This window comes from Suricata suricatta, chromosome 15 (genome assembly GCF_006229205.1).
Source record: "Suricata suricatta isolate VVHF042 chromosome 15, meerkat_22Aug2017_6uvM2_HiC, whole genome shotgun sequence".
Taxonomy (NCBI): Eukaryota; Metazoa; Chordata; class Mammalia; order Carnivora; family Herpestidae; genus Suricata; species Suricata suricatta.
Genome location: NC_043714.1, coordinates 53,550,256 through 53,574,759, shown reverse-complemented (window position 1 = coordinate 53,574,759; position 24,504 = coordinate 53,550,256). Strand labels below are relative to the sequence as shown.

At 35.8% G+C, this 24,504-nt stretch overlaps 1 protein-coding gene across 3 annotated transcripts in view; it reads left to right on the top strand.

Annotated features, from left to right (window-relative positions):
* Nucleotides 1-24,504, top strand: part of CSMD3 (CUB and Sushi multiple domains 3) — a 1,185,533-nt gene that overhangs the window by 770,147 nt on the left and 390,882 nt on the right. For all 3 annotated transcript variants that reach the window (XM_029923716.1, XM_029923715.1, XM_029923714.1), the window contains 2 exons: nucleotides 5,918-6,133; nucleotides 14,256-14,444. In XM_029923716.1, coding sequence (XP_029779576.1) covers nucleotides 5,918-6,133; nucleotides 14,256-14,444 — 405 coding nt within the window. The remainder of the gene's footprint in view (nucleotides 1-5,917; nucleotides 6,134-14,255; nucleotides 14,445-24,504) is intronic.

Here is a 24,504-nt window from a genome sequence, read left to right as displayed (position 1 = left end):
TTGAATGGGAGTATAAAATTGCACTGTTCATATCATTATTGTTAATAAATATCTTTTGAACAAATAAGTGGAAGGTTCTGCAGAACTAAATGTGGTTCATTCAGGCAGCACAACACAACTTATAAACTTGCTAAAGAAGTGATTAAGGCAACACCTTAATGGGAGAATAGTGATTCTAATAGATCAAAACAAAAATAGATTAATATCATTTCCCTATAGATCTGTATGTGCTAATCTTTTAAAAAGGATTCATTTATTTATTTTAAAAACTGCTTTGGAGAAGTTTGTTCTGTTGTTAAATTGTTCCTATTGATTTTTACTATTATGCTGTACTTACTGATTTAACTACAGAAAACCTTAAAAAAGACAATCTCAGCAATGAAAAGATAATATTACAATTTTTAAAATTAAACCTTATGTTTAATACATTTGAATTCACTATGTTCTCACAAATGAAGTTTGCCTTTATTAAAATTATACATCATTTTATAGTGGGTGAGGATTATATTGGAATTATTATTATAATGAAACTTAAAATTATTGAGGAAAAAGTTAAAATGAGTATTCTGGTACTGAACAGCAGGAACGAAGTAGAAGACTTTGTAAACTGTGGTTTTTGTTGTTCTCCGTAATATAAGACTCTTTGCTGGAAGTTACCCAGAGCATCCTATTATTCCAGCGTGCAGTGGATTAATGGAGTTTAAAATAAGCTTCCTTGTATTATACGAGAAAATGGAAGGCTACATACTGCTTGCTATGTAAATAGAGGTTTAATTAACACTTAAGGTTTGCGTCTTCACAGGTTGCAAGTGTTAATTAAATCTGTATTTACATGGCAAGAAATGCAGATTTAGATGCTTTCCTTTAAGAGCCAACAAAATTTGTTGGAAGTATAACTACTCCAAAGTGTAACCAAAGTTATGTGAAGGATAATCTCTTAAAGTTGGGAGAAATTGTCAAGGTAATAGAGTATAACCTCTCACCCAGTACACCGCTTTCCATAGTTTTCCAGAAAGACAATGAACTGGCCTGATACTGACATCTCTGTCGGTGGGAAACTTATTCCTTGGGAAAACTTGCTCACCTTGTATACAGTTCTAATTCTTTGAAAATTATCCTGCAACTGTTATTACTGTTCTGCCTTCTGCAGTTAGGCAAGTCAAACAAAACAAACAAATACAACAACCTGATCTTTTCTCCGCCCTAACTCTGCAATACACCAAGTCAAGCCGTTATTCTGTGCCCATGATGCTTTTCATGTCTGCTCCTCCCAGTCCCTTGTCCCAGGGTTTTCTTCCCAGACCTCAGGTCCATCAATTCTTTATCACAAGATATTTTCATTGTAATTGCCATTCTAACCTCTATTCTCTGGATGTATTCCAGTTTATTGATATCCAGGGATATCAACATCCTTCCAAAATGTGTTTTTCCAGAAGAAAACATAGGATGGCATTATTTAACTCCAGAAATGTTTTCCATTAATGAAACCTGTACATATTTGCTTTTATTAACTTTTGCTGTTACATCAGGGTACTCATTTAAAGTTCAAATCCTAAGATTATATATTTGTACAGCTGATTTTTTTTTTTCTATCTTTGGTACAAGACTTGGTTTTTAAAGAATTGATTTTATCAAGGAGCAGTAGAACCTTGCAAACACTTTGTGAAATAGGGTAGGTATTACTTGTATTTTACAGACAAGAATCTAAAGTCGTTAGACTAGGTTATTTATGATACAGTCAAAGCGAAGGTGCCTGTGAAGATTGGGCAAAGAATGTGCATATACAATCTGTGACTTCAAGTCAAGTGCTCTTTTTTCTGAAAGCACATTACTTCCCTACCTATGTTTATATATTTTATTGTCATTTGTATGTCTTCATCACCATTCCCCATAATCCTGCTTTTTGTTTGTTTGTTATTTGTTTGGTTGGTTGTTTTGCTTATATCTCTTCTACTTGCTTAACCTTGAAATGACTCTTTAACCTTTATCCCAATTCAGTAGCCCTAGTGGAGGGCAGTTTAGACTTTTATGTTTACCCTCTTATATTTTATCATATTAGTCTTTATCCAGAGTTCTTGTGAGATCATTTTGAAACAATTCATTTTATTTATATTTATATATATATATAGCCAGAATTTTCTTGAATAATCATGATCATCAAGACATTAGAACAGATCTAAGTATCTAAATATTTAAGACATAAGAAACTTTAAATATACCATCAGTAACCCTATACCACGTAACACTAAGTCAAGGTGTTTAAATACATACAGTTGTTTCAAATTCAGTTAACTATAGTATCATTCAGCCTATATTCTCCTTATTTACAATGATATCGTAAGGGATTTTCCTTAAACATATATCAGAAATCAAGATGCTAATTATGTATTCTAGGAGTGCTTCAGTGGCTCAGTTGATTAAGCTTCGACTTCAGCTCAGGTCCTGATCTCACGGCTCATGGGTTTGAGCCTCACATTGGGCTCTGTGCTGACAGCTCAGAGCCTGGAGCCTGCGTCTCCCTCTCTCTGTGCTTCCCCTGTTCACACTGTGTCTGTCTCGCTTTCAAAAATTAAATAAATACACATTAATTATGTGTTCTAGTCCACTAGAGATCTAAGGTGGGGATGGTGGAGGACTATATTCAAAACAAAACAAACAAAACAAAACAAAACAAAAATCTTGGGCTTTTAAAGGTGGATTTGTCACAATCTCATCCAATCCTATAAATTTAAAGATCAGTAAAAAGACATACATACATCTACATGGCACCTTCAAGGTCATGGTTGGTAGCACAAATGTAACTGAAATCCAGATATTCATGACATTTTGATTTTAAGTCCAAGTCTTTCCCTATATGTTAACAGTAATTGCTTTCATAGGGCCTCTTGAATGATCACTTCTATGTGAAGATACCATGATGTTGAAACCACTGACTTTTCCTCACTACTCCTCAAATATCCCCTGCCCTATTAAGATTGTGTGTCCTTACCTATGTGCCCCCTTTTTCCTGAACTGTCAATCCCGGTGTTGCTCTGCTACAAAATTCTGCTCATTTCTGAGACTCATTGCCTTCTGAAACCTCTGCTGACCCCTCTGACGAGTGGGTTACTTCTGTTTCTAGACTCCTGTACTGATTTGTATTTATCACTTTCATAGCACTTAGCAAAATGTCTGAACTTTTGATTTAGGTATTCTTTCCCTCAGATAGACCAGGAGTTACGTACAGTCTTTTAAATCTTTGTATTTGGTAATGCCTAGGTATAGTAGACTCTTAGTACCATTTTCTTACTTGGATTCATTGACCTTTAGCAGAATTTTGAAGGTCCTAATTATATCATTGTGAAGTAGTGAAAATAGCTTTATTGTTTAAAACATAATCTGACAGAATTTTCCTTTTATAAAGTGTCTGGTTAGGACTGAGTGACATAAAAAAGTCACTCTCATGTTGAACAATATCAATAGCTAACATCTGCTGAGTCCTTCTGTGCAAAGTAGTGTGTCAAGTCATCCCCACCTATCATCTCATTTACACTTAAAGTTACCCCTAGGACACCATTTCACAAATGAAGAAAGTCAGTCTTAGAAAAGCAATGTTATAGTTACTCACTAGTGGGCTTCTTAGCACCATCATCTAACAGAATGTTTAATTTTCCCACCTATTAACTTAGTGCATATCAGAGTAAATACATTTTTCTAAAAATATGTAAGTTAAGTGCATAAAAACATTTTTCCTGTCATTTGTCCATCTAGCTAGTTTTTCTTAGCTTTATTCCATAATAAATGTCAAACTGACTTATTTGAATGTCCCCTCTTATGTTATTTTATAAATACAGATAACAGGTAATCTAGACGGCAAAGCATTGTCTCCTTGCCACACCTACGCACATCATTTCTATTTGCATCTGGCTAGGGTCAATTACCACTTTTATACTGAAGAATGTCTGAATGACTGACTCAATTTCTGGACTCCTAAAAAGGCTCTTATATTTCTACTCATTGTGGAGAGGGAAAAAAAAAACCTTACATTTTTAAACAGAGTTTGAAAGATAGTATTTTTACACATTTCAAATCTTTTCCAGATCCAAATCACTAGTCCATTACATAATAATAACCTTGCTTATAATTGTTTATGCTTTTAGTGTATTTTGGTCTCTTTTTACATACTTTTTGTTTTTTTTAAAGCAATGAAGAGTTGGGGCACCTGGGTGGCTCAGTCAGTTAAGTGTCTGACTTCAGCTCAGGTCATGATCTCATGGTTTGTGAGTTTGAGCCCTGCATTGGGCTCTGTGCTGACAGCTCAGAGCCTGGAGCCTCCTTCAGATTCTATATCTCCCCCTCTCTTTGCCTCTCCCATGCTCATGCTCTGTCTCTCTCTGTCTCTCAATAATAAGTAAAAATGTAAAAAAATTAATAAATAAAAAATAAAGCAATGAAGAGTGGAAGAATAGCCAGCATTTTCTACTGAAATGTCAATGAATAATATTGAAGAATATTACTTATCATACTCTGGGTTTTTGGATTGTTTAATACATATTTTGATGATTTCCTTTTGGTTAAGTTAAAAAAAAGTACTTCAAAGGACAGATGAATGTGGTAGTCATCCTTTATTTCACGTAGTACCTTACCCACAATATGAGGGGGTTTTGTGCTAGTGTGTATAACTGTCAGTCCTTAACATCTGTTTTAGACAACATCATTAAAAACTCACATAAGACCACAATACAATGCCACACCATACTCACCAGAATGGAACAAATGAAAAAAAAATCAAATGTTGACAAAGATACAAAGCAACCAGATTTGGTAATGGAAATGTAAATTGGCACATCCACTTTTTAAAGCAGTATCTATTAGAGCTACGGTTGATGACCCAGTAATGGGGCATGACCCAGGAAATCCTCCTAGCTTTTTTTTTTCCAACTGAAATATATATTCCTCAAAAGACATACTTGAAGACTCACAGCACCATCAGCATTTATGCTAAAACACAAAGTACCAAACAACCAGCAAATGTTGAACAGATAAATGAATATGGTGTATTCACAAAATTAAATGCTATACTCTATATTACTGAAAATAAATAACTCACAACCACATGCAAAAATAGAAATGAATCTCACATACCTCATGTTGAGTAAAACTCAACCCAGAAGAGTATATGTTATATGAATCCATTATATAAACTACAAAACATTTATATAAGGCAGCAAAATTAGCCTCTGCTACTAGAAGTTGAGTGAGTGGTTACTTTTGGCAAATTGAAGTGATAGAAAAGTTTTCACAAAAGCGGCTCTGCTTTTGGTAATGTTGTGCCTATTGATTCTGGTTCTATTTGCAAAAATGAGTTTAGTTTGTGAAATTTCAGGGATCTGAACAATTATATATGTAATTTTCAGTTTATTATATACACAGGTGGAAGTGTGTGAAAATAATCATTATATTCATATAACAAACAGTTTCTCCCTATGCCCACTATATATTTCTCTTCTGGAGTTAAGCTTCTTCAGAAGTTGTGTGTTATAATACTAAGCACTGTTTTTGTGTGTGTTGTTTGAGGAGACTGCAGAAGGATTGAAGGAGGCATGTAAAGTATTTGCCAGAAAGCTGCACTTCTATTATAAATAAAGCATCTGAATTTTCCTTGAAATGTTCAGAAAACTCAGGTGATTTCTTTTCAGGCATTGATTTTTAAATTTTACTTCCAAGCAGTTTCCAAAACATGACTTACTATGAGTCTTAAAAGGAAGCTAAAGGGAAAAAAATATTTTATTAGATGATACACTTGGAATATTTTATAGCAGTGCTTTTCATTTTCAGAGAATTTAATTATAGCAAGTCCTGGTTTTAGTTAGTTTGGTACCTTTCTGTGTTTTACTGATATGCTTTGTGAGTCTAATTTTCCTCTTTTTCTTAATAGGTGTGCAGTTCAATTTTCACACCTTCCATTTGGAAGACCATCACGACTATTTACTGATCACAGAGAATGGCAGTTTTACCCAACCTCTGGCACGCCTTACTGGTTCAGAACTTCCTTCAACAATCAATGCTGGTCTCTATGGAAATTTTAGAGCTCAATTGCGCTTCATTTCAGATTTTTCAATATCATATGAAGGATTCAATATTACATTCTCTGGTAAGAAAATAAACAAATTAAAAAAGCTTTTGTAATAAAGTCAGTTTTTTAAAGTATGAGCATAATTTACATATGGCAAGACAGAGAGGAAAAAATAACAGACAAGATTAAGAAAAAAAAATAAAAATAAAAAAACCAAAGAAATCTCTGTCCATAAAGTTTAAGGCAAGTTTGAAATACCTCAAAGATTGTCTACAGTAGTACATTAAAGAGAACCTTTCAACAAAAGCAAAAAAAACCCTGAATTGCTAGAAACTCTACACTAAGTATATTAATTATATTTCTTTAACTTGCATTCCTACAGAAATCTAACAGAGGGCAAAAGTAGCTAAAATGCTTAGTGAACTTAAAATGGAAATTCAAATATATACTTTAATTAGACTTAAATGACTATAAATTAAACCAGTGATAGTCTATTTTTTATGTGTCTTACAAAAGGCATGGTTTACAGGCCAAGATTAAGGTAAACTTAATTTAATGATTTGGAAATAGATGATCTAGAAAAAATTAATGTGGTTATCCCTTTGTTCTAGCAAAATCTCATCTAGAGACAGCATTATAATTTGGAATCCAAGAAAAAAAATTTATACAAACCAAATGAATAAAAAGTTTTTGTCTCAGTTAGAGTTCTACTTTCTAGTAAATGGAATAATGAGGCAAATAGTTATATCTTAATACAGAGACATATTAAAAAGTAAACCTTATGTCCACATGCTAAAATTAAAATTATAATATTATAATTATGTTTATTATATAATTTATGTATGTAAAAATCACAGAGATGCTAACCTTGTTTTCAGTTCTTACTCTAGTATTTGCATGGATATACTCTACTTCTAGGATATTAAGGATTCTATAATAAATAGTATATGAACTTTTGCCTAGAATGTTAAAAGTATATCCAAATACATTTTTTCCATATCATTTATTGTCAAGTTGATTTCCATATAACACCCAGTGCTTTTTTCCACAAGTGCCGACTCCATGACCATTACCTCCTTTCCGCTTTCCCCCTACCTTCAGCCCTCAGTTCATTTTCAGTATTCAAGAGTCTCTCATAATTTGCCTCTCTCCCTCTCCCTTACTGTTTTTCCCCCTTCCTCTCCCCATGGTCCTCTGTTAGGTTTCTCCTGTTAGACCTATGAGTGAAAAAATATGGTGTCTTTCTCCACCTGACTTATTTCACTTAGCATGACACTCTTGAGATCCATCTACTTTGCTACAGATGGCCATATTTCATTCTTTCTCATTGCCATGTAGTATTCCATTGTATATATAAACCACATCTTAATCTATTCGTCAGTTGATGAACATTTAGGTTCTTTCCATGATTTGACTGTCCTTGAAAGCGCCGCCTTGAACATTGAGTTACATGTGCCCCTATGCATCAGCACTTCTGTATCCCTTGGGTAAATCCCCAGCAGTGCCACAGCTGGGTAATAGGGGAGTTCTACTGATAGCTTTTTGAGGAACCTCCACTCTTTTCTAGAGTTGCTGCACCACTTTACATTCCCACCGAGAGTGTAGGAAGGTGCCCATTTCTCCACATCCTCACCAGCATCTATAGTCTCTTGATTTGCTTATTTTAGCCACTCTGACCAATGAGAGGTGATATCTTAGTGTGGTTTTGATTTGTATTTCCCTGATGATGAGTGACACTGAGCATCATTTCATGCGTCTGTTGGCCATCTGGATGTCCTCTTTCAAGAAGTGTCTATTCATTTTTATGCCCATTTCTTCACTGGATTATTTGTTTTTTGGGTGTGGAGTTTGGTGAGTTCCTTGTAGACCTTGGATACTAGCCCTTTATCTGATATGTCATTTGCAACTATCTTTTCCCATTCAGTCAGTTGCCTATTAGTTTTCTTGACTGTTTCCTTTGCAGTGCAGAAGCTTTTATCTTGATGAGGTCCCAATAGTTCATTTTGGTTCTTGATTCACTTGCCTTAGGGGATGTGTCGAGTAGGAAACTGCTGCAGTTGAGGTCAGGGAGGCTGTTTCCTGCTTTCTCCTCTAGGGTTTTGATGGTTTCCTGTCTCACATTTAGGTCCTCCATCCATTTTGAGTTTATTCTTGTGTATGGTGTAAGAGACTGGTCTAGTTTCATTCTTCTGCATGTTGCTGTCCAGTTTTCCCAGCACCACATGCTAAAGAGGCAGTCTTTTTTCCATTGGTTACTCTTTCCTGCTTTGTCAAAGATTAATTGGGCATATATTTGTAGGTCCAGTTCTGGGTTCTCTATTCTATTCCATTGGTCTATGTGTCTGTTTTTGTGCCAATACCATACTGTCTTGATGATTACAGCTTTGAGTAGAGGCTGGAGTCTGGAATTGAGATGCCTCCCATTTTGGTTTTCTTCAATATTACATTGAATATTTGGGGCTTTTTGTGGTTCCATACGAATTTTAGGATAATTTGTTCTAGCTTTAGAAGAATGCTTGTGCAGTTTTGATTGCGATTGCATTGAATGTGTAGATTGCTTTGGGTGATAATGACATTTTAACAATGTTTATTCTTCCAACCCATGAGCACGGAATGTTTTTCCATTTCTTGGTGTCTTCTTCAATTTCTTTCATAAGTTTTCTATAGTTTTCATTGTATAAGTCTTTTACATCTTTGGTTAGGTTTATCCCTAGGTATTTTATGGTTTTTCGTGTTATTGTGAATGGGATCAGTTTCTTGATTTCTCTTTCTGTTGGTTCATTATAGGTGTATAAAAATGCAACCGATTTCTCTACATTGATTTTGTACCCTGTGACTTTGCTCAATTCATGGATCAGTTCTAGAAGGTTTCTGGTGGTGTTGATCGGGTTTTTCTTGTAGAGTATCATGTCGTCTGTTAAAAGTGAAAGTTTGACTTGATCTTTGCCAATTCTGATACCTTTTATTTCCTTTTGTTGTCTGATTGCTAATGCTAGGACTTCCAGCACTATGTTAAACAATAGCGTGAGAGTGGACATCCTTGTCATGTTCCTGATCTCAGGGGGAAAGCTCTCAGTTTTTCCCCATTGAGGATGATATTAGCTGTGGGCTTTTCATAAATTGCTTTTATAATGTTTAAACAAGTTCCTTCTATCTCAAATTTCTTGAGGGTTTATTCGGAAAGGATGCTGTATTGTGTCAAATGCTTTTCTGCATCTATTGACAGGTCATATGATTTTTATCTTTTCTTTTGTTAACATGATGTATCACATTGATGGATTTGCAAATATTAAACTAGCCCTATAACCCAGAAATGAATCCCACTTGATCATGGTGAATAATTCTTTTTATATGCTGTTGAATTCAAATTGCTATTATCTTGTTGAGTATTTTTGCATCTTTATTCATTAAGGATATTGGCCTGTAGTTCTCTTTTTTATTGGATCTCTGCCTGGTTTGGGAATCAAAGTAATGCTGGCTTTGTAGAATGAGTTTGGAAGTTTTCCTTCTATTTCTATTTTTTGGAATAGCTTGAGAAGGGTGGGTGTTAACTCTGCTTTAAATGTCTGGTAGAATTCCCCTGGGAAGCCATCCGGTTCTGGGCTTTTATTCATTGGGAGATTTTTGATAAGTGATTTGATTTCTTCACTGGTTATGGGTCTGTTCAGATTTTATGTCTCTTCCCATTTGAATTTTGGTAGTGCATGTGTGTTTGTCCATTTCTTCTAGATTGTCCAGTTTGTTGGCATATAGTTTTTCATAGTTATCTCTGATGATTGCATGTATTTCTGAAGGATCAGTTGTAATAGATCCATTTTCATTCATGATTTTGTATTTTGGGTGTTCTCTCTTTCCTTCTGAGGAGCCTAGCTACAGGTTTATCCATTTTGTTTATTTTTTCAAAAAAACAGATCTTGGTTTCAATGATCTGTTCAACTGTTAGTTTTTGTTTTAGATTCTATTTTGTTTATTTCTGCCCTGATATTTATTATTCTCTTTTTCTGCTGGATTTTGGGTGCTCTTGCTGTTCCCCTTCTAGGTTCCTTAGGTACTCTGTTAGTTTTGAATTTGCACTTTTTCTAGTTTGTTGAAATAGGCCTGAATTGCAATGAACTTTCCTCGTAGGAATGCCTTTGCTGCATCCCAGAGAGTTTGGATTGTTGTATTTTCATTTTCATTTGTTTCCCTGTATTTTTTAATTTCTTCTCTAATTGCCTGATTAGCCCAATCATTCTTCAGTAGGGTGGTTTTTAACCTACACATTTTTGGAGGTTTTCCAGACTTTTTTTGTGATTGATTTCAACTTCCATAGGATTATGATCTGAAAGTGTGCATGATATGATCTCAATTCATTTGTATTTATGGAGGGCTGTTTTATGACCCAGTAAGTGATCTATCTTGGAGAATGTGCCATGTGCACTTGAGAAGAAATTGAATTCACTAGCTTCAGGATGCAGAGTCTAAATATATCTATCATTTCCACCCATTCCAATGTGTCATTTAGGTTTGTTGTTTCTTTAGTGATTTTCTGTCTGTTTGACCTATACATTGCTGTAAATAGAGTATTAATATCCCCTGAAATAAGCACATTCTTATTAATAAGATTGTTTCTGTTTGTGAATAATTGTTTTATGTAACTGGGTGCTCCTGAATTCGGTGCATAGATGTTTATAATTGTTAGTTCTTCCTAATGGAGAGACCCTGTAATTATTATAATTATTATATAATGTCCTTCTTCATCTTTTGTTACTGCCTTCACTTAAAAGTCCAGTTTGTCTGATATAAGTAAGGCTACTCTGGCTTTCTTTTGACTACCAGTCACATGATAGATATTTCTCCATCCCCTTATTTTCAACCTGAGGGTGTCTTCATGTCTAAAATGAATCTCTTGTAGACAGAAAATAGATGGAGTTTGCTTTTTTTTTTTTTTTTTTTTTTATCCATTCTGCTACCCTGTGTCGTTTGACTGGAGCATTCAGTCCATTTATTGAAGTGCTATTATTGAAAAAGTTCGGTTTGGATTCATTGTGTTCGCTGTGGAGTTCATGTTTGTAGCAGTGTGTCTGCAACATTTCCCTCATAGAGTCCCTCTTAGGATTTCTTGTAGAGCTGGTTTGGTAGTGATGAATTCTCTCAACTTTTGTTTATTTGGGAACACCTTTATCTCTCTTTCTATTTTGAATGACATGGTCACTGGATAAAGGCTTCTTGGCTGCATATTTTTTCTGTTTATCCCATTGAAGATTTCCTGCCATTCCTTCCTGGCCTGCCCAGTTTCATTAGATAGGTCTGTAACCACTCTGATAGGTTTCCCTTTGTATGTGAGGGCCCTTTTATCTCTAGCCGCTTTCAGAATTCTCTCCTTATCCTTATATTTTGCCAGTTTCACTATGATATGTCATGTTGAAGGTCAGTTCAAGTTACGTCTCAAGAGGGTTCTCTCTGCCTCTTGGATTTCAATGTCTATTTCTTTCCCCATATTTGGGGAGTTCTCAGCTATGATTTGATCAAGCACCCCTTCAGGATCTTTTTCTTTCTTCTTCTTCAGGAATTCCCATGATACAGATATTGTTCCGTTTGATTGTATCACTCAGGTCTCGAATTCTCCTTTCCTGCTCCTGTATCAATTTCTCTTTCTTTTTCTGGGCTTCCTCTTTTGCTATAACTGTGTCTTCTAATTCACCTATTCTCCTCTCTGCCTCTTCCATCTGTGCAGTGGCTGCCTCCACTTTATTATGCACCTAATTTATAACCTTTTTTAACTCATTGCAGCTATTTTGTAAGTCCCTAGTCTTTGTATCAATAGCTTCTTTGATGTTTTTTCAAGTTCAGCGATCAATTTTATGACAGTTGTTCTATATTCTTTTTTGGTTATGTTGCTAAAATCTGTTTTGAGCAGTTCTGTGGCAGTGACTTTTTCCTGGAATATCTTTAGAGGAGAGTTCTTTTGTTTTGTCATTTTGGCTAGCTTTCTGTCTCTTGTCAGTTTTAAAAGCCCGTTATGCACTGTGTACCTGTTAGTATTGCTCTGTTAATGGAGACTCATTGACTTTCCAGGGCCTGTCCTTTCAGGAAGTGGTTTTTTTTTTTTTTTTTATGGTGTCTCTCAGTTTCTCTTGTGCCTCTGATTATTTTATTTCCCTACTCAGTGATATTTGGGACTCTCCAGCATGTGTACTTTGGCTTGTTTCTTGAGGTAACCCTGAAAAGGAAAACAGACACTCACACAGGGAACAAAGGCACACAAATGCACAGACAAATCAAACATACAAGCAAATCAAATGAGGAAAGGTAGAAAAGAAAAGAAAAGAAGAAAAAAATGGTGTAGAGGGGACAGAGACAACAAAAGCCTATAGACAGTCTAAAATGTTATAACCAGCAGAGGAGAGAGATAAAAATGAGATAAGGGAAAATATATCTGGATAGCAAGAGAAAGAAAAGAAGAAAAGAAAAGGGGGGGATAAAAGTGGGCCACTCTCCCGCACAAATGGGTGTGGTTTGGTGTAGGTAGGTCCCAGGGGCTGCTCTTGGAGGCCCCGCTTTGGTGGTTGCAGGGAGAATGAAGGCACCCCAAGCTTTGCTCAAACCAAATGTTGCAAGCTGCTTTTTGGAGTCCGATCGCACTGTGCCACGGGGGAGCCAAGCCACACTTTCCAATCTCTGCTTCGCTTCCAAATCCTAGTCCATGCACTTTAATGCTACAGCATGAGATGCGAGGTGCTCCGGCAGCAGGCTGGCCTCTCAGCCAGGGTACTGCAGGGGGAGGGGGCGGGGCTGTCTCTCCTTTGTTGCTGCCACCCAGAGATGAGACACACTGGCTTGCAGTGGCCTCCCAGCCCAGGTTGTGCAGGGGGGGGGGGCGGGGGCTGTCTATCCTGATGCAGCAGCCTCAGGGAGACAGATACACTCCCTATGAAGGCCAGTCTCCCAGCCAGAATCACAGGGGAGGGGGAAGGGCTGCCTCTCCTGGTGCCTCCTGGAATGGAGGCTGCTGCAGAGCCCTAAGAAGGATTCTCCAGCTAGATGGGATGAATTTCTCTCCCCGTGGTCAGTGGTTATATATGGGGGACAATATCTCTCTCCGACTCAGGGCGAGTTCTTTATCTCTTCTCTAGGGACCATTCTATGAGTGTTTTCAGTCTCTTTCTCTTCCCCTTGTCTCTGACGCAAGGCACCCTCTGCCTGTGTTGGTCTGGGGTTCCCTTCCCTCTGCACCTCCAGGGCCAGCCCCTTTTTTGAATTTCCCCAGCTCGCACTCACTCACTCAGGCATCTTTAGGGTTGTCTTCTTTCTGGAGTCTGTATTTCTCCTCTCACTCTTCCATATCAGAATATAGTCCCTTCAGTCTTTCTCGGTGTAATGCATTTGGGCAGGCAAAAACTACAGAGCTCCCTACTTCTCTGCCATCTTGCCCCCTCCACCAAATCGTATTTTTAAACAATAAAGTAGTAGCTCATCAACATGGAGTAATCCCTTTGGTTCTCTATTGAAATTACAAGGTAAGTGCATGCTCTGGGAATATTTTTAGATAAGCTACTTCTTCTTAGGATGGTATATAAATTATATTGTTGTTTAATCAACTCTACTCAGTTATACCTTGAAGAATATTCAGCTGTTCATTTTCATGATGTTTATTCATTGCTTGAGGAAATTTCTTATATAAACCTATAATGTAACAATTTTCAGCGTGTGGGCACTTCAGTCTTACATAAACCATTGCCTTTTGAAGTCCTGTGTTCTTCAGAATATGGATGAACAGAACTTGTAGAGGAGTGGCACAAGAGCCTTTGTCATCTTGATTAAAACCATTAAGTAAAATGCATTTCAAATGTGCAAATGATTCATCCAAAATATTATCTTGTGTTTGAAAATAGATATCTCTTACACTATTATTATAAGTCAAACTCAGTGAAATGGAAATGTTTCTAATGCAGAATAAAGAATAGGGGATAAATAACTACATTTTCAATTTATCACCCAGAAAGTGACATTTTCTCATTTATATTGAATTTCACACATTAAAGTATTCATTAAGTTATTACATCTTTCACAAAAGAAGAAAAGCATGTGTGTCATTAGAATGTTTCACTTATTAAATGTCTGACTAAGCCCAAGAGCATCCAGTTTGCAAACAATAGCAATATATCCTTAAAAGTGAATATTGTCATTTTCTTTATCCTTCTCTACATCTAATTTACAGAATATAACCTCGAACCTTGTGAAGATCCTGGAATTCCTCAATATGGAAACCGAATTGGGTTCAACTTTGGGGTTGGTGACACTTTGACCTTCTCATGCTCATCAGGTTACCGACTGGAAGGGACGTCAGAGATCATCTGTCTTGGTGGTGGCCGACGGGTGTGGAGTGCACCTCTGCCAAGGTGTGTGGGTACGTGGTCAGCTGCTTTCATTTGCTTGTATGTGTAGTCACTCTCCATGGAGTTGCATGGTTCTACACCCTTCCTTCTTTTATAATCTGTTGAATTTCTTCATTTATTTCATATCAGTTATTTCTATTTTTTTCCCACTTGGCAGTCTGGTGCACCTCAAGTAACTTCTCAACTGCTCCATTTAAGCAACTATAAGCTTCTAAAGTTGTTTTCAGATGACAGCAAAAAGGAATCAATAGATGTATAAGTAGATGACTGATAGATAGCTGATAGAAGAAGAAAGATGATAGAGGACATATTTTGAGAACTTATATAAAACTTAATTCTTATATTCTGTTGAGAGATGATTTCCCATGATTTATAACTGAAGTTTTGGCAATATTTTATAATTTAGGATTCCATTCATGAAAGATGATCATGAAAGAAAATGTGCACAATAAATAATAGATAATTTGAGGGCTATCAAGGCACCTATTGACTCAGTATTTACAATTTATATTATTAATACATTATGATAAATGAATTAAGCTAGCCATTTATTTTATATTATAAAATAAAGAATAACAGTAGTTACAGTATTACAGTTTGGAGCCACCACCCCAAATTTTGAAAATTAATGTTTTAACTGATAAAAAGAAAAAAAAAGATTTTCCATAGGGAAAATGAAGGACTTTTAAAAAAATATTTTATTTATTTTTGAGGCAGAGACAGAGGCATGAGTGGAGTGGGGAGAGAGAGAGAGAAGGAGATATAGAATCCGAAGCAGGCTCCAGGTTCCTATGTGTCAGCACAGAGCCCAATAAGGAGCTCAAACTCATAAATTGTGCAGAAGTTGGCCACTTAACCAACTGAGTGACCCAGGTTCCCCAGAAGGACTTTTTTTTGTTTTTAATTTTTTAAAACATTTATTTATTTATTTTTGAGAGACAGAGAGAGACAGATCATGAGTAGGGGAGGGGCAGAATGAGAGAGGAACACACAGAATCAGAAGCAGGCTCCAGGCTCTGAGCTGTCAGCACAGAGCCCGATGCAGGGCTTGAACCCACAAACTGTGAGATCATGACCTGAGCTGAAGTCAGATGCTCAACTGACCCAGGTGCCCCTCAAGGACTTTTGATCAAGACTTAAGTCATTTCCTATTTAAAGTAGGAAAGAAGGAGGCAAACATTTTGTCAGGTCATTAGCCATTTGTGGTTTTCAGTACTTGTTTTTTTATGACAGAATGAGATACAAATGGTCATTTTAGAATTATTTTATAAAGCTGTTAAAACTCTCAAAAGCATTTAATTTGAATTTACTTTAATTTTAAATTAATTGTAGGTCACAGACCTGTGTAAGTTATAATATGCTACAATGTCAGGCGAATTGTTAGAGTTTTGATCTATGGTTCAAGACCTTGTCTTTTTCTATGGAAGCAAAATGCCCCAAAGATGAAAATGAGAATGAGCAAGATGCCCTCTGTGACTTACTCAATATATTATCCAGTATACAAAAGGTGGGAGTTCTTGTGGATCCCCAAATCAAGTAAGAAAAATATGATCTTCCAGGTTAATGTGGGTCTGGAGCCTTTTATAGGGATGAGATTGTTTTCACAGCCTCTGTGGGTTATATAACAGACAAGTTGATATACAACAGATGAATTTTTTTTATCCTAGACTTTTATAGAAATAGCACAAGCAACCACAGAGGCTTGAAGTTGGGAGGCGATGAGCACACTCTCAGAGCATCTTTTTCAGAGAGCTATGTAGTGCGTGATCTTTCTGGGGTTTTGTTTTGTTTTGTTTTTTGTTATTTTTTTCCTTCTATTGCCAGATTTGGAATTCCCCTCTTTACCTGAATTCCCCTCATTTCCATTTTTTCTGTTGTGCATATTTTCAAAGGGCAGTTAATGAGAACCTTGGGAATAGTTCAAGTGAGGCCTGTTGAGTATGTGGGTTTGGATGGTGGTCATTTGATATTGGGTTCATATTTCATTTTGTTTTTTCTTTTCTTCCTTTTTTTTTTCAGTAAAAGGCAAAAGACTTATCTGGGTTAATTCACTCCTCTAAACTTCTATTTTTTTTCCCATCATCTGTTAAGTGGTTACAACAGTGGTATCTGGTTCATTGTTATGAGTTAGTTATAAGGATTAAGAGAGATTAGCCATGCCAGTCAGACACCTAATATAATCCCTCAAATATAAGAAGGATTCAGAAATTAGATGTTATAACTCTTACTATATTGAGTATACTCTTGTATCTATCCAGCCCATCAATCTAGTTTATAAAACCAATTATAGTAGGGAATGAATCCCATTTTATAAAACACTAACATTTATGATGGTCTATTAGGCTCTTTCATATATAGTTATCTCATTTAATCCTTACTCTAATCCTATTATTATTATCCTTCCTCCCACAACCATTTTTCATCAGAATGATCTTAGCCTTAGAGATTTTAAATAACTTTCCCAAGATCATCAAGCTTATAAGTGGCAGATGTAAGGATTTGTATGAAGTTTTTCATATTCTAAACCCTAGCTTTTTCTCACTGGATGGTTTTATCTAGGCAAAGGTGAATCTTGAAGGACTCCATAAGGACTCTAAGTCAGAGTTAATTAATATTTTCTCCCAAAGTACCAAATACATACCAGGCTGTTACACAGGTTAAGAAATTGTTTGTGTGTACATTTTTAAGGTTTAGTTCATATTTTTACAAAAATTTCAATAAATGGATTTATGAAAATCTGATGTTGCAAAAAAATAACTTTAAGTTTTTGTTTTATTAAAGTATTTCTTTGAGACTAGGTTTATTTGTGCCTAAATCTTTAATGGTAAGGATGAAATAAAATCACCCCGTGGACAAATTTAGAAAGCAAATTATTGCCATGAGAATCCCACCCCCCTATTTTCAAATTAGCTGTGCTTGCTTTTAAGCTTCTTGAAATTTACAGTTAGCCTATTGACTTTGTTAAATTCCGCTGTAAGTATACACTTATGTTACAAGATGGAGAGACATATTCCTTCAAATAAAACGACCTTTAAAAATTTTACTTCTCCAGTTTCCTTTTAACTTCCTTTCACTACTCTGCTTATGCTTTAAAACAAACATGTTCCTTTTTGTATTTCTGGTTCCGTATATGCATATGTATACATTTCTTATTTTGTTATCATTTTGAAGTTCACAGTCTTTAGTCACATAGAATGCAAATTATTTGTAAGTATTCATATGAACAGACCCAACTCTAGCAATGCTAGTTTATTTGGACAGTTTTTATTTCTTTTTATATTTTTGTACTTTTCACTTTGTATAAACCTCATGCCAATTCTCTAGTCCATCTTTGCTTAAAAACCATTGTTTAGTCTTTAAATTATCAACTTCATAGAAAACTTATGTTAATAGATAGTGGCCAAATTATAAATAGATGGTATTTCAAAACTTGCTTCTGTTTCAGCTTTTTGGAATCTAGATGGTCTTTCCCTGGTACAAGGTTGCAAATGATGAATACTTTCCCAGAGCAAACCATAGATAAGGTTTTAAATGTTATATCACATGTAAAGCTAATAGTAACACTTACTAAAATTACATATATCATGTATCATATGTATAATATAATGTTACTATTTAGTTCTTACATAAGTTATATAAGAAGGGGTCTGACTCTGGGACAGAAAAGCAACTGATATTCAAAACTGATTACAGAAACTTTGCCTATGTTTAATTTTGACTCTTTTTAGTTTTAAAAATTTTTTTAACATTTATTCATTTTTGAGACAGAGATAGGGGAGGGGCAGGAAGAGAGGGAGACACAGAATCTGTAGCAGACTCCAGGCTCTGAGCTGTCAGCACGTAGCCCAATGTGTGGCTTGAACCCATGAGAAATGAGATCATGACCTGAGCCAAAGTTGGATGCTTAACTGACTGAGTCACTCAGGAGCCCCTCTTTGTTTAGTATATTAATTGTTGGTGTCTTTCAGTTTCTATTATTAGAGTTTGGTGAAAATTATCTTAATTCTGGATGTTAGACAAGTAATAACATTTTCACTTAGTTTTTCTGAGTAGCCTCTGTATTTATGTTTTAAGGTAATGTTTTAACAAATCTTTAAAATATAATAACACCATAATATGGTCTAGGATTATATCATGTAATGTCTCATTCCAAAAACCCATCAATGCTGTGAAAGTAGATTTAGTGTAACTGTTTTATCAGCAAAGATACAATGTTAATTAGAAACCACAAGCTTAGGGTTAGAGCCATGACTGTCATAATGCTATGAGCCTCAGGCTTGTGCTTCAATTCAGAGTAGCACACTGCTGTCTTTGACTGGAGGTTTCAATAAACTTGGGAGGAAATCTGGTCTTCATTACAGTGGATACACGGCTTTGGAGAACTTGTTACATGGTCTATTTTAATCAGAGGAAACTTCCTTGAGCAAGACCCATTTATCAGGGATTACTTACATGTAGGGGACTTTGTAGAGGCAAGAGGAGAATCTTGATAGAAATTGAGAGCATTAAAGCACAGAAACAAGGATTTTTCTTCTCAAGAAGTTGTCTCCATTACAAGCACATAGTTAATATTTACACTCCAGCCTTTCCTAAGCTGTGTGACCTTTGGGAGGTTGTTCAGATCTCTTTCCTGGCAAGTTTTCTCAAGTGTAAAATGTGGAGAATCATGTCCGTGGTGTAAGATAGCATATAGCTAAATAACCTAATGCACTGTTCAACACAGGACCCTTGCTCAACAAATCTGTTTCCTTTTATTGCTCCTCCAACTCTCTCCATCCACGTATTTCCAGTTCCTCTAAGGACCATGATGACTAAGAGTTGTTAGGTTGATTTTTATGAACCAACAGAAGAGGAAAGAGAAGAAAAGGAGATGAAAAAGTTTAATGTGCTATCAGAAGCTGGGGATTTCACACATATAATCTTATTTCCTAGTGAATGATCAAGATGAGGTTTTTATCTTAAAAACAAATGTATACCCAAAACTATGTTTACGTTTTGGAAGAGATAAAAATATTCAGCAGGTAAAATTATATTTCAGTGAAGATATTTTACATTTAAGTGATTATCCTGAAGAACTCTGTTTCTATGGAAATGGATACTCTGTTCATCTTTTAAAGAGGCAACCAAATGTCCAAACGCAAAAAAATAAAAATAAAAAGTATAAGAAAATGGATTACTTTGAAAATAAGAACCAGTGCCCTGTTTTTGGTCAACAAATGAGTACCTGGTTTCCTATTCTAAATTTCACATTACCAAAAAAAAAAAAAAAAAGAAGAAGAAGAAGAAAAAACAACACAAGAAATCAAAAACAACAACAACAACAAAAAACAAAATAAAACAAGTGAAAAAAAAAAAAACCACCGGAATTTCCATCATCATCTTTCTACATCAAGAAAAAACTTGCGTAGCCTCATTCAGCCTCCAAATATACCAGAAATCATGTCAGGTCATGTTGCAAATAAACAAGGAGTTAATGAAAGACCATACTGTTTTGGAAAGTAGATTAGCAAGTTCAGTATTAGTAATGACTTGTCTTTAGGCAGGAGTCCACACATTTTATGAAGCCCACGCATTTTGAAACCATTTTAAAAACATTGATTCATTCATCCTCACAGTCCCCCATTTAACACATCTACTTCGATTTCTAATTTTATGTGTCATTGATTTTTTTATCTGACCTTGGACAAGTAACAACATCTTTCTTTAATCATAAGTCAAATGAGAAAAATGATAACTCTGTATTACATATCTACTCATTTTTATCACTTTTCTGACTTTTTAGATGACATATTCTGATTTTTATTTGTTATTTAGTTTAAAAATGAATGTTAACAATAGTGGAAACAGGGTATAGCATATATGGGAACTCTGTACTATCTCTGTAACATTTCTGTAAATTTAGAATTATTATAACATTAAAAATTATTAAAAATTAGGATATTTTGGGTGGCTCAGTCAGCTGAGCATTTGACTCTTAATTTCAGCTCAGGTTATGATCTCAGGGTTGTGGGATGGAGCGCCACGTGGGACTCTGGGTTGAGTATGGAGACTGCTTTGGATTCTCTCCTTCTCCCTTTGCCCCTATTCCCCATTTGCATGCTCTCTCTCTCTCAAATAAGTATACATATATTGCATATGTGTGTGTGTATATATATATATATGTAAAATACACTTCAAGAGGTAGTTTATCTTTGAACAAATTTTGTTTATTTCAGCTCAGTCTCCAAGCTCCTTCTACTGAAATTCTATACATAAGATACCCAAATATGTACATCAAGAATAACTTATTTATAGGGGCACCTGGCTGGCTTAGTTGATTGAGCCTCTGACGTCAACTCAGGTCATGATCTTATAGTTCGTGCGTTCAAGTCCTGAATCAGGTTCTGTGCTGACAGCTCAGGACCTGGATCCTGCTTCAAATTCTGTGTCTCCCTCTCTTTCTGCCCCTCCCCTGCTCACACTCTCTTTCTTTCAATAATAAATAAACATTAAAAATGATTGATTTATCAAATATGTCTGTGCTGCAAATATATAGCCATTTAGAAAGGAAAGTAGTATAGATATCTGCCTGGCTTTCCGATGCTACTATTAATTAGCTAACTGATTTTAAGAAAATGCCCTAATTTTCTGTGCTTCTCTTTTCTACAAAGAATGGTACCAGTATGAATTTTACTAAACCCAAATATTTCTGGTACAAATAATAGAAAACATTAAATAGAAAACATCCTAATAAATTATACACACAAATGTATATTTATATTTTCTTGTATACTTATGACTGGGTGCATTGATTTCCTGACAATGTAAAAATACATAACATTGACTTATACTTGTTCAGTGCTTTACAGTTTGTTTTTTTGTTTGTTTTTAAGTTTCTTGCTTGTGACCTTACAAAGCAAGCCAAGGAGGTATTATTGCTATTTAACAGATGAGAAAATGTTACTTGGAAAGATGATAAGTAATTAATGGAAGGTTATTCCAGAAACCAAGACTTGAACGTTTTTTAAAATATTTTTTAAATGTTTTTTATTTATTTTTAAGAGACAGAAAGAGACAACACGAGCAGGGGAGGGTCAGAGAGAGAGGGAGACAAAGAATCCAAAGCAGGTTCCAGACTCTGAGATAGCTGTCCGCACAGAGCCCAACGCGGGGCTCGATCCCATGAACGGTGAGATCATGACCTGAGCCGAAGCTGGACGCCTAACCGACTGAGCCACCTAGGTGCCCCAAGACTTGAACTTTTTAGACCAGTGGTATGATGTTCCAGGTGGCATTTCCTTATTATTATGTACATTATGTACTGATGCACTATTTTGGAATACTCCTTTTTCTTTTTAATAGAACAGACCAGGGATGAGCAAACTTCTTCTGTAAAGTACCAGGTAGTAAATATTTTGGGCTTTACAGTTTGTGGTCACAACTACTAAACTCTACCTGTGTGTCCTAAAAGCAGCCATAGACAATACACAAATGAATAGGTGTGTCTGTGTTCTACTAGAACTTTACATACAAAAGAAGGCAGTAAGCTGGATATGGTCCTGGGGCAGTAGTTAGCTAACTTCTGCAACAGACCAACCAAGCTTAGTCAACAGAAATATTACCCTTGCATTTGGGAATTTACTACTCATCATTCATCTCTAAGGAAAGAAAAAAAATCATTCCCTATTTATTGTTTAATCATGGGCTTTGCTTATTAAAGTAGCACATAACTTACTTATTTCCAAGAGAAAAGATTTCTCATGTTTCTCCAGAAAGAGTATTAGAATGGTGTGTGTGTGTGTGTGTGTGTGTGTGTGTGTGTGTGTGAACACTGATGTAATTTGTGGATAACATAAAACTATCTCCAAAACCTCCCATATACCCAGATCTCTTCTGAGTACCAAGTGTGCGTTCCCAGCTGTACACTGGACGTCTCCAGATGGATGTCCTCCCACAGGCACATTGACCTCACCCGCCACACAGAACCCTTCCCTCAGCCAAGTCAGCTCTTTTCTCTGCATTCTTCATTTCAGTTATGGCATCATCCTCAGCCAGTCATCCGAGCTAGAAATTGTGTCATCTTTCACTACCTCCCGCCCTTCTATCCATACTGGAGTAGTCACAAAGACCTAAAACCACCTAAAACTGTTGCTCAAACTTAACACCATTTCTGTTTTCACGTTTGTTATTCCAGACCAGCTCTCATTGGTCCGGATACAGAATAACAATAGCACAGTAAGAATGTGTGCTAGGCATTGTGTTGAACTATATATAGTTTTTTTCTCTTACATTTTCCTTTTAAAAACCATTTGAGAGAATATTATTTTCCCATTTTATAAAGTAGCTAGATTAATTGCCTAACTTGATCTAGAGCTTCAAATGAGCTCTTTTTGATCCGAATGCTCACATCATAGCAATTACATGTATAGTTCCACTGCATTATCTCTTTTCTTCTAGTTGGATTTTCTGTTTCCAAAATTCATCTATCTTCAATAGCATTGCTAGTTATTGTGCTTTTTATTGACAAGTAACAAATTATCACAAATTTAAGAGCTTAAAACAACACATGTACATTCTCATGGGTCTGTGGGTGGGGAGTTTTGGCACAGCTGAACTCGGTCCTCTTCTTAGAGTCTCACAGTCTGAAATCAAGGTGTTGATTTCAGGGGGAGTTGTTGATTGATCCTGAGGTTCAGGATCCTTTTCCTAGTGCACAAGGTTACAGGATATAATTGGTTCCTTATAATCCTAGGACTGAGAGCTCCAGTTCTTTGCTGAATTCTTAGGGACTGTCTACAGTTCCTTGCCATGTGGACTTCTCCAATGTGACCATTTACTTCATCAAGCTAGCAGAGAGAATCCCTGTAGTGAGTCACTAGCAATATTTGGTTTTATATAATAAAATATAGTCACAGGAGTAATGAGAAGTGAGTTACAGGGCCCACTCAACTCAAAGGGAGGGATTGTACTAAGACATAAATAAATGCCAGGAGGTGGGTATCATGGGAAATTCACCCCAAAATCTGTGAACACCAGTTCTTAGAAAGACCAGATCATATCTGTTTCATAATTAAATCACTGATTTCCCATTGCCTATTGGAAAAAGTTGAAATACTTTAAGTTCTTTCTTAGGTTGGCCTTAGTGTCTTCTAGAATCATTCTCCTGTATGCATTCTGGAATACAGCCGCACAATGCTACGGGCCATTACCAAACATGCCAAGCATTCTCTGTACTTTAAGATGTTAAGAACATGTTAAAAAAATAACATGTTGAGGTCCTAATGCATGTAAATGATCAAACTTTCACCTGTATTGGCACAAGCAAAAAAAATAATTTACTTCTTAGAAGGTGCATGCAAAGGTATAGTGAGAAAGCACTGAAAGTATTCTTTAGTAGCTGAAGAAGGCTTTGCATTTTAATCTGTTGATTTTCCACTAATAACATCCTACCATAGATCACGACATCATTATCAATCATTACTTACCTGTATTATTGTAACAGATGCTAGTCACAATTCTTTTCCCTCTTCCCCAAACAGTAAATGTAGAATGAACTCTCTATGATATAAATATGATGATGTCACTGTCTCATTTAAAATTCTTCCACTGTTCTCTGCTTCCATTGTTCTCCATTGCCCTTAAAATTAATTCTGAATGTTACCCTCTTACCCTTATCCTCATTCTATAATTTGGCCTAACCAATTTATTCTTCAGGCACACTTTATTTATCCATCCTGATATGAAGCCTTCCTGACCTTCAAAGTATGTGTGAGATGTCCTTACTACAGGTTTCATGAGCTTTTTTTTTTTGTATTTCCCCTTTCTAGGTTTCATTATGCTGTATTGAATTACCTTTTTATCTACAGCAGTGTTTAGCATATAGAAAGCTTTCAGTAAATTTGTTGAGTTGATAAAGAAATGAATATATAATAGCCACAGCTCCTTTTTTTTTTTTTTTTTTTGCATTTTGAACTCACTAACTTTAATTTATATGAACAAAGCTCTTCTTCACAGGTGCTGTATTCAGCCCAACACAAATAAGGGATTATAATTGCCATTTAAGCCTGGACCTTCACACCCGTTTTCTAGTCT